Source organism: Glandiceps talaboti, chromosome 3, assembly GCF_964340395.1.
Source record: "Glandiceps talaboti chromosome 3, keGlaTala1.1, whole genome shotgun sequence".
Taxonomy (NCBI): domain Eukaryota; kingdom Metazoa; phylum Hemichordata; class Enteropneusta; family Spengelidae; genus Glandiceps; species Glandiceps talaboti.
The window spans coordinates 26,953,380-26,968,673 of record NC_135551.1 but is presented as its reverse complement, the minus strand read 5'-3'; the positions used below and the strand labels follow the sequence as shown (position 1 = coordinate 26,968,673).

General features: G+C 37.2%; 2 protein-coding genes across 2 annotated transcripts in view; both read right to left on the bottom strand.

Annotated features, from left to right (window-relative positions):
- Nucleotides 1-1,707: 1,707 nt before the first annotated feature.
- On the bottom strand, nt 1,708-6,033 carry LOC144433316 (uncharacterized). Its single transcript, XM_078121624.1, has 4 exons — nt 5,975-6,033; nt 3,309-3,830; nt 2,769-2,962; nt 1,708-1,770 (listed from the first exon to the last, which is right to left on the bottom strand). Exons 2-4 carry the CDS (start codon nt 3,826-3,828, stop codon nt 1,708-1,710), a joined length of 777 nt encoding a protein of 258 aa, XP_077977750.1. The 5' UTR covers nt 3,829-3,830; nt 5,975-6,033.
- Nucleotides 6,034-11,158: 5,125 nt separating this feature from the next.
- Nucleotides 11,159-15,294, bottom strand: part of LOC144433315 (organic cation transporter protein-like) — an 11,534-nt gene continuing 7,398 nt past the window's right edge. The window contains exons 7-10 of the mRNA XM_078121623.1: nt 13,874-14,094; nt 12,985-13,093; nt 12,281-12,493; nt 11,159-11,322 (exon numbers count right to left, since the gene is read on the bottom strand). Of these exons, the coding sequence (XP_077977749.1) occupies nt 11,175-11,322; nt 12,281-12,493; nt 12,985-13,093; nt 13,874-14,094 (691 nt within the window). The 3' untranslated portion in view covers nt 11,159-11,174. The remainder of the gene's footprint in view (nt 11,323-12,280; nt 12,494-12,984; nt 13,094-13,873; nt 14,095-15,294) is intronic.

Genomic DNA, 15,294 nt, shown 5'->3' with positions numbered 1-15,294 from the left:
CAATTCTAGGTATGTCTGAAAGAAGAAATCTATGAAATAAATAGTAACCAATTGTAGTACACCTGATGAGATGTCAGCAAAATTTGGGTTTTGCTTCCAAAATTGTTTTGACTGCGAATAGAAATTTTTATTTGTAACTATTAACCCACACTCCATGACATTCATTCTCTATGAAGGAAATATGTTAATCCTCCTCGTGGTGACATTAATTTTTTCAAGAATACTGAAGCCAATGCCAACACCTAAAATGTGACACATTTTAAGTGGGCTTACCTTTTGGGAAAAGTTAATACTCCGCTGTCCCAGAAGAGCTTCCAAAGTTGCCACCAGAGGTGGACATCCAGACAATTTTCTTACAAAGGCAAGCAACTTCTTAATACATCGCTTGGAATGGTTATGGCTTACCTTTAATTACAAATGTATGAAAAGAGATTTAAAAATATCTGAACACAGCACCATGGGTAACATGTAGTGAAACATAATATGAATCAGGTGATGCCTGCTGCGAACTGCTCAAACACGAGATCTTCTAATCATTTGTGAGTTTCTCATCAAACAGTCCTCAACCTTCTGATATGTTTACCTGTATGTGGTAGGTAAGTCTTATCAATCATGTTTTGACATTACCTTTCGGAACTGGAAATATATATTACAAAGCATGTCACTGTGGGAATGAAGATATTTTCAAGCTACATTTTTTCTGAGTGATCTTTTGAGTTTGTTTGAAATGGTTACATATGTTTACAGAGAAATTATGACAATGAAACTTTCTGTTTTATTGATTGGCCTCTACTTTTCATTTTACTTTACTTTAGGGTCCACTTTTGACCCTATACTGGTTCTACTAGTACTAGTAATTATAAATAAACATTCATGACTGAAGACTCACTGAAAGAAGTGTAAATAATTTCATCTATATGCTTTCACACGTTACTTTACACTTACAAGCAACAGCGGGAGTACAATGTATTTACTATGTTTACACCTCTATCAAAGGGTGATCTAACATCTCCACTTAAAGTGGTAATATGGATGAGAAAAGGGAATTTTAAACACTTTTAATCTGAAGTAAATACAAGTAAACTTAACTTACAACAACATATAGAACTGAGTAGAATACTGCAAGTCCATTCTTGGTTTGTTCTGTGCATGGTTTGACATCTGCTTTGTAGTGTTCACTCTTGGAAAAATAGTTGTTGCCAGTTTCAGATGCCACTGCAATATCCAACATCTCGCCATCCTTGAATTTAGTTGAAGCTAATGCATCAGCATTGTGTGCACCATCAAGAATACTTCAGTAAAGAAATATAATTAATTATTACATGCAGAGAACATTTGATGGAAACTGAACATCTTCCGTAAGGTCCAACCTATTGCACCTACTGGACAATAAATGACTGTCGAGGACAAACTTCAAATTTTAATAATTATGAAAATAGTTAATTAACTTCAAAAGTTACAAATCAACTGTATCATGCATTCTGTGCAGATAGTTTGACAGGTTTTAAACAAAAGTGGTTTGAAATATGCTGTAATACTGGTCAATGACATGTTTCTCAGGATTTGGGATTTCTTGCTGTGAAGAGCTGAAAAGAAAGTGCAATTTTTGAAGGGACTGGCTATTGATATTGTATTTGCCTAGCATGTAAAGGGGTTCATGGGTTTAATATTTCTGAACAGTACAGCCAACTTGTTCTATTAGTACAATTACCTGCGTAGCTGACAACTTGTTTCAATTCCAGTTGCTGACCAAATCTTCTGTCTCAGGTTCTATGTGAAGTAGGAGAAATCAATGAAAACAAAGCACAAGTTAACACCCATGTACACATACTATGTGACATAGAATGATAAATGTACATCAAATTCTCTACATACATGCATATTCAATCAATTGAATTCAGGCTTGAGGCATCTGTGTAATAACAGTGCAAAGGAACCTCTGTGAAGATGGTACATCACCTGTCACCTAATCAATATTTAATATTTTTCACCATCTGATTTACCATCGTAGTTTAGGGTTTGAGCAGTATGCACTTCTACGTACGTAGTCTTGTAATAAGGCCTTGGATCTGTGCTTTGGGGGGTTGGGAAAAAATCCCGAAAGTTGAGGTGTACAGTTCTGTCTGGGCAGGCTAGCGCCCTAAGTGGCAACCTTTGGTCTCTTAAAGTAAACAGGTTAGTCAAAGGGTGCAGCAGCTAGACTAGCATTCCTGGTGAGATTTTTAAATTAACAAAACATCCTTGATCCAGAGGTTTTTGACTTTTAGATTCATGTATATACACATATATCTGTAGAACCATGTCCATGCAACAATACACTTGGTCTATTCCTATCTGTAATCAAACTCTAATCCTACCTGATACTCCCTAGCTTAAGTGGCCATATGGACATGAGGATTGACTATTTCTTTTGGATTTTTAATTTATAAACCAACTTTACCGTGGTTTTCTACTTCAAAAGTCAATATGACACAACGTTGATCAAGTCTGTGTTTGTAACTAAATACATTGCAGAAGCGTAATAAAATGTATAAAACATTTGTTATTGTACGTACAATAGCAAACATTTTACATAGTTTTTAGTCTTCTGCAATGTATTGAGCTACATTGATTTTTCAAGTAGGAACCCATGATAAAGTTGTTTTATAAATTAAAAATGCAAAATCAATACCCATATGGCCACTTTCCAGACAACTTTCAATCTATTTTAAGTTAGTCTACTACATTTGTGCCATTTGTATTTATATTTCTACCATTAAAACAAATACCTGTACAGTGTCTTTATCCGAATCATATTTGATTTTGTACGTATCTCCCAACATTACGTGAACATTGAGTGTTGCAGAGCCTATGGTGTGGTCTAATGGCTCATATGAATGGATGGTGGTATCTCTCAATCCATTTAGGTGGAAGATAACAAACAACACAGAACCAGAGCTGATTTCACGCTTTTTTAATGTCCCTGAAAAATACAATATATAAAGTGTTTTTGCAATAGAGGATGTTTCTGCCACATAGGATAATGCTAACCACTGAATTGTGATATTGTATTGAGAATTTCATGGTGAGAGCAGGTAATTACGATATTGTATTACATATCTAGAATTATATATTTGTACAGCAGCATGGAAGATAATTGATACTTTAGCAGCTCTGCAATACATTCTCACATCACATTTGTCCCTCCCCAACCATAAGCCTTGCGAATTGTAAATGTTACGTTGAATTCAAAGAATAATATTGCATAAAATGACATACACAGACAAAAGTAATATGCAAAATACCTAATTAACATGTATTGTACTTACATCTGTTAAGAAAGACATCACATGTGATTGGTGTCCCTTCAATAGAGTATATCTGGGCAGTGACACCATCTCTGATGGCTTCATTTCTCAATATGATTTCTATCAAGTCATGAATGGTGTGCTGATTAGGGTTTAGACCATCTAACTGCTTTGGCACTGCACAATCTAAAATGTAGTATTTGAGATGATACTCCTCACTGCCTGCAGATGACAATGCTTCACAAGTCTCCATCAGTGATGGTATCTGAATTCCTGTGCTCGTCTCCATCGATGTTGATGATCCATTTCCTGCACTTGTCTCCAATGATGGCACCTCTCCACTTCCTTCATCAGTCTCCATAATTGATGGTGTCTCAGTTCCTTCATTGGTCTCCATCATGGTTGATGATCCATTTGCTGTGCTCATCTCCATCGTTGACAACTCTATGCTTCCTTCACAAGTCTCCATCGCTGACAAACTGCCTACTTCTTTGACTTGTTTACACATGCGATGATAACGATTTCTTTCCACTTTCGTCATTCCTAAATAGCCAAATAAGTCAAACATGAATATCTATCTCTGTGTCATATGTTATCAGACAAATGCCACTAACACACATCGTATTTCAATGACACTGACATCCTTCATATTTCAATTCTTATATCTGGAGATATGGCAGCCCAGAAACTTGGGTATCTGGCTCAAAAATGTCATTTGTATATACTTTCAAGCCAGTGTGACACATCAGATAGCCAAGTCTCTGTGCTAGAGGTGGTAGTCTTGTAGGGTAAGACCTTGGATCTGCAGTTTTGGATAAAGAATAAAAAGCTGAAAAGTGATGAGTGCCGCTGTCTGGGCAGGCTATAGTGCCCTCAGCGGCAACCTTTGGTCACTTTTAAAGTAAGCAGGTTAGCCCAAGGATCTAGCAGCTGTTAAAATTTGAGAGGTGGTTACTATGAATATTATTTGCAGTCCGAGTACCCATGGAAAACCTGTCTTCTTCGGTAGGACTAACTATTTCAACTAAGCCATGAGAAACTATTGACAATGGCAGTATTGTGCACTGTGATTCTGTAACTTCTTAATAACCATGTTACTAAGACTGTCTAGTGCAATCTAATGGCCCTAGTTCCATAAAATAAATTAATGTTTGACTAAATGTAAATGTCACTGTAAACTCATTATCCCTCCCTGACTTGCTAAATTGTCCTTCTTTGATTAAACTTCTCCCTCATCTTTTACACAAGAACAATCACGTCAAATATGCTGGGTAGTTTTGGTTACATCAACTCTTCTCATTGGGGTTATGACTTAAAGGCTACCACCCCCAAAGAGTCTGGGGAAATAGCAAACAAAATTAAGTGACTTCACTCTTGGTTAGGACAAATGCATCATGATACATTAAATCAATGACTTACAATAATGACTTACTTTACGACAGAAGGTTAAGTTTGTAGTAAAGTGAACGAAGTAGCCAATTACAACCGCCTGTCAGTGTTTGATGGATGACTACTGACATGCACTGTTCATCCCTTCCCCAAAAGATTTAGCTAGATTTTCAATATAATTTTTCTGTTTGATTACATGCTAGAAAGAGATCATAGAGAACAACTACATGAAACTGGACCAGTATTAACTGCTAGAATTTGTCCAAGGAAGCATTCTGCTGTCAGGTATAATTTCAAAATTAAACAAAAATGCTGGAATTATTATATCTATTCAGTAAGCCATCTATAACTTTCTTTATAGCAGTATTCCGATTAGTTGCAAAAATAAACATTACACTGAGGGAAAGTGACAAAGTTAGCATTATTTCATCAAATTAAAGAGACTGTGCAGCGGATGTAACTCCAAAATTGTGTAAATGGCGCCCTCAGTCGACAATTATGGGTATCAAATATGCCACACTATAGTGACATGTGGTTACTCAGGTTAATTTATTTGTATATATCTATGCCTGAATAGTTTTGAATTATTTCCTAACTTTTGTGTCAAATTCGCATACTTTCAAAATTTATAAACGGTCATTTCATGGCTATCTCGTGTAGGGTCTATGTTTTAAGTTGTTCTCTGACGCTCACATGCACACGCACACACAAACAAACAAACAGACAGACAGACAGACATACAGTACAGACAGTGCCTACGATATGTTCAGCCGTGCTAAAAAAAAACCACGATTCCATCACAAACTTTTCCTAACTCATGCCATTGTAATAATTAAGAAAGACATGACACGTAAAGTGATCGACATCCACACGTGTAACGCGACGAAGTGCAAGTCCTGCATAATATTAGTGTGCTGTAGATGCAAGACCTCGGGCTCTGCGGTCATCAGACCATAGAAATGGTCCAAAAGCCTGAAAAGGGCATTCAAAGGGATGCTGCTATTTCATAGACTTCTATATGCGCACAGCGTTTAGAGCTGACGTCAGAATTTAAACGAACAGAGAGAAATAGTACCATACTGCATCGTCGATGTTTCAATTTCATAATGTAAACATCGTCAGCCACGTGGCGATTGCAATGGAGTTTTCACCACCACCACAGACAGATACATACCCTAACCAAAAGGGCTCTCAATGCACGTGATTTTTGAATTTAAGACTCCAAACCGATGTCCTTAGAATGTGCCCTTCAGACTAAACTGAACGACTGAAAGACGATAATTATAGTACAGTCTTACCCAGTGTCTGCAAATCATCGTCGAGTACGTCGAGAAGGTCATAAACATTTTCCACCCCCAAAGACTCCAATCCTTGTTGATATTTTTGAAGACGATGATTCACTAGAGCGTCTTTCAAGGATAACATCGACCCAGTGTCAGTAGGCGATTTGATTTTCGCTTTATCTGCCATGCTATAGACCACCAAATAATAGTGAAAGTAAAGGTGAGATCACATTCTATCACTTCTGAGAATACGGGTTTTTTTCCATAGACGGAAGTGACGTTAGCCAAATTCAGAATTCAGACTCAGAATCGCCTTCAAAGTCGTATCAACATTGTCACCGGTTGTTCAAGTCATCGAAAAAACTTGCACTATTTCCAACTTAGGTCTTTATCCGGGAGCGGGAATTCTTATACAATACTAGACTCACTTCAAACAATCCGCTTTATTTGACGAATCGTTGTAATTTTACATCATTGGACCAAATTACTACACATAGAGCTACAAGCTCAGAAAATGTCATGTATCCACTTCCTAGTACATTTTGTATTTATGATGTGTACATAAGACTGTCTTCAAGTAACCCTGCGATCGGATGGGGCGTAACAGTGCACATATACATGAAGTCTTATGTAACCACATCATAAATCAAGCATAAGCTGGATAGTTTATTGTTGTCTATCCAACAGGGCTATTCGCTAAACTTTCACACCTACAGCCACAGGGGCACGTATTATTGCTCAGATTGCCGTTTTCTTAAGAAAATATCGTATGAATCCTGCTGCTACAAATGTATCAAACTCTATCTACTAGTACTAATAGAAAGAACACTTACAGGTAGGAATATATAGTCCAAAGGTTGTTATATTTAGCCTGTAAACCAGGAAAACAACAATCCAAGAAATATTACTCGCCCCTATGCCAACAGCTACATTGTACCCGTCCAGGGGGAGGGCCACACTTTTATACGTTGACTCATTTTATGACCAACATGGATTGTACTTTTTACCATACAGTGAGATGATAAAAATCTTGTAAAATGCACTCTGCACTATTTCAAACAAAATCTACAATTCTGAGAGAAAACTAAGGCTTTAGCTAAAACTGCATGTAGTTACAATTTACTGTTTTCTAAATGCCAAACAAGTCCTTATGACATCTTGTGTAGCTTGGATGTTTGGGAATATGTCATGTGACAGAGGACAAGCTGCACATTGCTCATTGTTTTTAAAATGCATATACATTGCCATATAAGCGCAAAAATGTGCATATGAGCCCTGATATGAGCCATATACGCGATTTCAATGCAAATATTGACTTGTAACACATACATGCTGAAACCAGTCACTGGCTTCAATATCTTGTCTCATGAGAATTTCCATCGAGCAGAAAATAGTGTAGGATAGTTTATTATCACTGGAATTACCGTTGAAAACGGTAATAAACTGTAATTGATACACAGAACAAAACATACAGAAAAAAATCATCAAAAGTTACAGCTACTGTTCCTTTAATCTGTCCACATAATTTCCATCCATCCATCCATCCATCTATCAGTGAATTTGCCATTTTGAACTGAGATGGGGGGGGGGGGGTTACATTTTAGAACTTGGGATTGGGGAGGGTCACATTTTAGGAAAAAAAAGGAGTAGGGGGAGGGTCACATTTTACAGCTCAGACATACCCTAAATCCCCCCGGCGCACCGTACCCCCCTCCCGCCCTCGTTATATACTGAAGGCTCCCTAAATAGCTTGATTTCTATATTAGTAGCATATCACAGCTCAACCTCTCCCAAGACAATAGGCCATTCCAAACTTCACACAAGAAATTGAGAATACAGCGCCCTCACGTAAATTGGGGGTCTCATCACCTCATAGTACTGTTTTGTCCCTTATATAGTATTCTGTAGAAGTGTAAATCAGGGATGTTTTTCGTATTGTTCAAACATCGGGGAAAGCAGAAGTGCTCAATGATTAACCAGACTCTCGTCCGCTGCACTCGCTTTTGGCTACAGCTCTGGGCGGTGGTAGCCATAAACGAGAGCTCCCCCAACGACGAAAGCTTGGGTAACCCGACACTGCTCCATTTTGAGACGTAACCTGAGTACAGTTCATGTTCACCGTCCCATACATGATTTTCTACACTTTAAACTTGATCCGTTTCTGTATAGACATGCACTCCCACTATATACGATACTGGTAATCAAGCCTTCGGTTTACTAACTTAAGATAGATGTGCAAATTAAATCTATTGTTCTTCAATGTGGTAGATTAAACAAGTGGGTGATAGTGGTTCCTCTGTTGTACGATTCTAATCACCCTGTCATCAACATAGTGTAAACAGTGGCAGTCCCACAACAGCACTGCAAGTTTATGGATCTCTAAATAAACTAGTTTTCAGAGACGCCTCCCTACTGAGATTAAATTAAACCAACGTCCATTCAGTAGCTTATAACTGTTGTATCGACATGCTGGCAATAATTTTAGTTTGTGTCTATCTAAGTTAGAAAACCGAAGGCTCAACTACCAGGGTAATAAAAACATGTTAAAGAACCTACCAATTAAACAAATATTCAGGGCACCCAGGGCATTACACTTTTTTTCCACCGGTTTCTAGTTCGAGAAACAAGACGTTAAAATCATTTACGAAGGAACCCCAGTACGAGATGTTAGGATATTTTCTATATAGTGGTCTCAGACAATACCAGGAATGACAAATTCAATAGTTACAGTTACATAGTTACATCGAAAGCTCAATGCTAGAAACTTTTGAACTGCTTGTGTGTTATAACCTTTGTAAATCACTAATCAATACCTGGCACATTGGAAGCAATAGTATGCGCTGTCAGTTTCTGGAGGACCTACCCAGTGTGCTTATCTTCTACCATTTACCTCACTCCCAAGGACTTGTCATGTTAACTTGACATTAATTTATTCATACAGCTAGCTACCCCTGTATCGGTGCTGTCAGCATGCGCAGTGTTTCATATTACTCATTTCCGTCCAAGTTTTTGCAATTACATGTATATTGCGACACTTGCTCTTACTATTATATACATTGTTATGATGGTGAAGAAACCATCCTCTGCAAATTAATTCTTATTTTCTATTTCTTTCTTATATCTGCCCCCCCCCCCCAGTTAATCATGGACGCTGTGGTAATCAAGATATAGTATGATTTACACAGACACAATAGTCCCTTTCAAGAATACAGGGTTAGGTCACTATTTCTTAAACAAAAAAAATGATAAACACACGTCAAAATATATTGAAAGGGTTTGACCTATAATTCATCTACAAGAAGACAAAGCTCTACTTTATGACATTCTACAAACTTACCGTGTTTACATATAACTTGCAGTGTATGAGATTTATGCGAGATCTTTTGGGGGTTCAGCAACATAACCATCAATAACACTGCTCACAAGATTGATGGTAATCAGTAACCCAGTCACCATGGAGAGGTCAATATACACATTTCTTCCATTTGCATTACGTTGCTCGTCTATAAGATCGTGTGCATGGCGCAACAACAAATACATACATGTGTGCGTGTATGTGTGTTGTGTGTGTGTGTGTGTGTGTGTGTGTGTGTGTGTGTGTGTGTGTGTGTATAAGTATGTTTATCTGTTGTATATGACAAACTTTCATGTGACAAAAATATTATATGAATATAACAGTAATGTAATGTAGCTGTTTGGTGTGATAACTGAACGTTCCTTTAAATTTGTCAACACTAACAGATGGAAGTGTGAATGATATATTAAAGTCCTTATCTATCTGATAGTTAACCAAATACCAACGAACCAAATAACTTTCATATATCTTAGAATAGACAGGACGATAAATAATTAGGGTTGGTATGTAATAAGTAATATTTATTGCATGCGTTACAAGGCCACCGGCTCATTTTCAAATGGATTGCATACCAAACGAGTACAAGTTACAGTACGCTTGACGAACAGATAGTTTACTATACTATACAAGGATTGTCTAAAGACGCTCTCAACTCAATTGCCTTGTATACTAATTTACAAAACTTAATCAACAACAGTCTGTTGTACACATCAATGATTTAAATTTGTGAAAATTTGGTTCCAAATAAAAAGATGCCGGTAGGAACTCAGTTCTCACAAGAATTGTACTTTTGACAAATTAACAGAAAATGGTATTCATTTTCAACATCTGTTGATTTACAAATTTTGCACACTCTAAATTGTGAGGCAATTCCTTGATGACGCCCCTCTTCAATTGCTAGAGGTAGCGTTGAGCAACAAAAATGTGCAAAAGTTTAAAAAAAATAAAGTACAGTTCAAAGACAAATAATTTTGGGGGTTCTAGTAGATTTTTGAAAGATCTATCTCCTGTAAGATGCTATTCGTCATGAATTTTTAAGGTGTCAACTTTTCAAAAGTATATAGTTGTAATTGTAATTTTTCCTAGTTTAATAGCAATTGCAAGCTTAGACGAAATCACCTCCAATGACCCGGAATTGACAAAAGCTAAAGCAAATACAAAACATAAGTCTACCCTGATACCTACTGGCAGCGAAACTCTTTAATACCCTAATGCGATAGGTATACAGTCTTGGTTGATTCATGATTCTGTATCAGTTTATTTCATAAACATTTGATTACTTTTAAGAGTGGACGATATTGCATATGAATGATAATTGATGATATTCTTCAGTTATCATTCTAACAGTGTTAGTTATGGGTAGAACGATCCATACAGACAACGTCGATATCTATGGGTATTGAGGACTTCTTCACAAGCACTGTACACTAAAAACTGCCGTGTTATATTTATATGCTGGAAAGGTGGGTATAACACTATCGTCAATTTGAATACATATTAACAATACTGTGCAAAAACTGAAATTAGCATGCAATTCAAAGTCAAGGCTATCGGTTCTAAAAGAGACGAAATACGAATTTGACAATTTTTGTTACATTTACCTAGCAGTAAGATGATGACAAACTTAGAAATATTTTTTTTAAAAGTGTAACAGTCATGGAAGCTCTTTCGGGGTATCAACGTTTAGAAATATTCAATGAAAGTCAGGTAAACATATATGTAATATTCAGATTACGAATTGAGTTGATAAAGTCAGCTTTAATTAAATCTTGTATTATACTCGAACAAATTTGTCAGGAGAATAGCTCTGTTTCGACAGCTCTTTGTCACTCTCAGTATCGATCCCAGTACCTCCTGGTGTTATTCTACATCAAAACCTTTGTTGGTGTAATGACCCTGAACACCTTGGTTTGGTATTTCTGATAGCTGAACATCATTGACACCACTAAAATCAGCTTGCTGTCCGACATCAACCATCCCGTTTTGCGTTTCTCTTTTGTAATCTTTCCTGTTGTGTAAGAATGGGGAAATACGGAGTCATGATAGTCGAATGGTTAGAGTAGCCAACTCGATAACTACAAAATGTCGGTTCTAGTTTAGACTTCTAAAAACAAATTGTGTTTCCGACAACATGGCCTCAGAAAATAGGGCAGGTAGGGTCGAGATTTTAATTTATTTTTATCTTTCTAATTGTTTTTATTTTTGGAAACTATTGCTTAGACCAAAAAAACAATCAAAATGTCGGTCAGAATACCCCTTCTTAGTCTATCTGTTAGACCTCGGATGTTCTTCCGTTAAAATACGACACACGACCGAACATCGCTATCGAGGATGGAACATCCGGGCAAGCCCTCACTGCGAACTTCGTTCGCTTATAGTATCGATGGAAAGCCCGAACGTCTAAAAGCAAGACTAACCCCTTCTGTGATAGTTTGATGAATATGTATATACATCAATGGGGAAAGAAAACAGACGTACATGAAGGTCAAGAAGAAAATATTTAGGGTCGGGGGCTTCAACTATAGGGTCGGTGAAACACATAATTTTTTAGCCTTATCGCCATTACTTTCTAAATGGCTAAGTTTTTTTGGGGGCAAGCTTTGAATCACAGTTGTGTCCCAGTAAACCCTGCTGTATAAATGGGGACCTGATAGGATATAGATTGTTATTTGGAAGACATTGAAATTATTACGCTTATGCAGGCTACAGTGGATGGTATCAATCACGTGACTTGAGGACTGAGTGGTCTCTGTGGCCGATCAGAGGTTTCACGAGACTGTAATGACGTCATCGGGACGGGCTTATCAGCCTGCCCTAATAGTTCGGGGAAAGGGAGATTAGACAGCTCATAATTTTACTTATCAAAACCCTCATTTCTCGCGAAATTCTTAATTAAACATTAAATATTCGCAAAGGAATCATCAGATCAAAATGTATAAACTCTGTAAATAAAAACATCAACCTACGTTGCAAATGTTTCACCTTCCTCTAGAGTTTCTGGTAAAGGATGGTTTAGGGTTTCCGGCAGCAGTAGAGCAAGAAGAGCGGCAAGTATTGATAAAATTCCAAATATGATGAAGGGTAGTGATAACGAGACGTAGTCACCCAACAACATTATGTATGGAGAGAGAATTCCACCAATACGTGCACACATAGATGATACGCCCAATCCAGCATTTCTGTAATTAGTAATTAGTAGTTAGTAATTAGTAATTAGTAATTAGTAGTTAGTAATTAGTAATTAGTAAGTATAAAAGTGTTTTTCTTGAATGCGGTGCAATATAGCTGAAAAGATGCTAGGGTTGGGATTACGCTGTACTCTTCAAACTTTTGAGTAGTCGTCTGAGGTTATGCATGTAAGCCGTGCTAGCAATTTGAATGCACCAGGTACACCAGTACCCATATCCCCCGCCTCGTGAACAGAACACGTCCCATGGATTTGAAAGTGTGAACTTTGACTGCCTTGATAGGCAACATTAAACGCCGAAAATAGACGGATACAAAAGTTGTATTATTTTCAAATGTTTAGCAAGTATTTGAATATTTTGCTGTACCTTGTAAACTATGTCAATTGTACACTACAAATTTACGTTATAATATATCAGTGCAGCTCCTTGATTTCCAATCAGTGTCAAAACTCTATCACACGCAATTTTGCAACAGGTCTTACCTAACAGGCGTTGGGAAGAGTTCTGTCGCCCAAAAGTAGATGATTGCATAGGATCCCGCTATGCAAAATTTACCAAGGAAGGCGAATGTACTAACTGCCGCCTGGAGCGCTGAAAGATATGAAATTATGAAATTTTTATTATCATATAGGATGCCACAATGTTTTCTGGACAGTCTATGTTGTGGGAAATCACCCATATTGTTTATATACCAATATCAACTTATTCATTATTTACATGTAATATCATTGTACTTGTTCAGATCATACAAACCCAATGAAATGTATAAAGATTGGTTAATTTTTACTTTGACATTTTTACGATATTATACAACACAACATAGAATTACAATACCTTTTCCTGTATGTGTAATGGTCACTATTATATCGTCATATCCCTATAAGGGACTTGACTAATCCCTACCAAATACGAGTATTATATTCTATTTTTAAAATTTGCCAGTAAAATCCGTCTAAATTTGCTAAACATAGAACTCACATATTTACCAAACACAATTGACATAGAAATAAGCAATTCCGACGATTTCTAAGTCCTACTTTGTGGTATTGAAGGACCAGGCTAGGTTTTTCCATGTCTGTCTGTCTGTCTGTCTGTCTGTCTGTCTGTCTGCCTGCCTGCCTGCCTGCCTGTCTGTCTGTCTGTCTGTCTGTCTGTCTGTCTGTCTGTCTGTCTGTCTGTCTGTCTGTCTGTCTGTCTGTCTGTATGTATGTATGTATGTATGTATGTGTGTGTGTGCTTGTTTGTTTGCTTGCCTACCTATTTGTTTGTTTGTTTCTTTGGTGTGTTTTCGCAAATATATACTACAAAGGAAAACAAACAAAATTGTTACTGATTTGCATAACTGGAGGGAAGAATGACGTGTTAACTCACATGGATCGAGCATCATTGGCCCAGTTATAATCAGAACAACGCCACCTATAAGCATAAACACAAAGAGTAGTGGTCGTCGACCAGTTCTGTCCAACAAAAAGTAGCACAAGATATAAGCAGGAATCTCTACTGCACCAGATACGAAGAAGCTGATGTAAGCGTTTTTGGCCAAACCATCCGTATTCAGCGACAAACCATAATATACCATACTATTACAGAACCTATCAAAATAATTAAATAAATAGTTGACCAGCTAAAAGGAAACGTAAAGTAACACTAATACTATACACAGGTAGAAGACTTTCAGTAAGTGATAAATACAGACTCGGGGATGTGACGTGGCAAAATATGACTTGAACGTATTAGCTACCTGTGGATTTCACAACACAGTTTTAAGGCAGTCGTCAGTTAATTAATGGACATTTGCCTAAAACGTGTTCTGGTTTGACTCAACAGTGATCTGTTTATCAGACTGAGTGAACCGACGTCGACATGGAGTAGAACTATGAATATATCAATCAGGTGTATGCTTTGAGTAACGGGGACGAGAAGAATGGTGTAAACGTGTAACTGATCATATTATTTATCTTCAACACTTTCATTTGACTGCAAACTAACGTTTGCCTACATTGAGGTCAATCCTGTACAAAACATTTACAATTTGCCAGACCCATGGTAAGAATTAAGTCTTTTGAAATTGATATGGTTCCAGGCTGTGTATATTTTACTGGCCTAATAATCTACGTCTACAGGTACAGGCTGCATGGGTGTGTGATTAATTCAATATTGACATGACACGTGTTATTTAGCATCATTGTTCTACACCTGAATGGTAAATTAAGAATTTCGGATCAATTTTCCAAAAATTAATTGTTAATGGCATCACCTTCTTTTGTCAAGGTCTATTCTTGACTGAAAGGTTAATTTCTTTCATTTGTATCCTGAGTTATTTAATATCTAAAGCACTGGCTGCTAGTCCGCTTATCATCAAACATCTCAAATTGCAAGGTCACGGTCAAACTAACAAGGAAGACGTCGTGCTGATATTTGGCGACATATATAAGCAGTGTCACGTCTGAACCCAAACACAGTAATTACGAATTCATGACAGTATCTCTGTAAACGAGTCATTGTCGTCACATTTTCATTCTCTTGTCTGAACTGGTTGTGTCTGGTCGAGTTAATAACATGGTGCTAATTTCCGCAGACAAGAGACGTTTTCGGTTGTCAAGGAACGAGCCACGGGCAAAAAATATCCTATGGTATGAGTAGAGATTTTCATAATAAGGCTAACTTTAAAATTACATTTCTTTATCGTGTGGTATCGTAGGCGTACAAGCACCAATTTAGTAAACACGTATATAATAACCATCGATGCTTTACTATGTCACCACCTTATGTCCTTGGGTGATTAATACAGG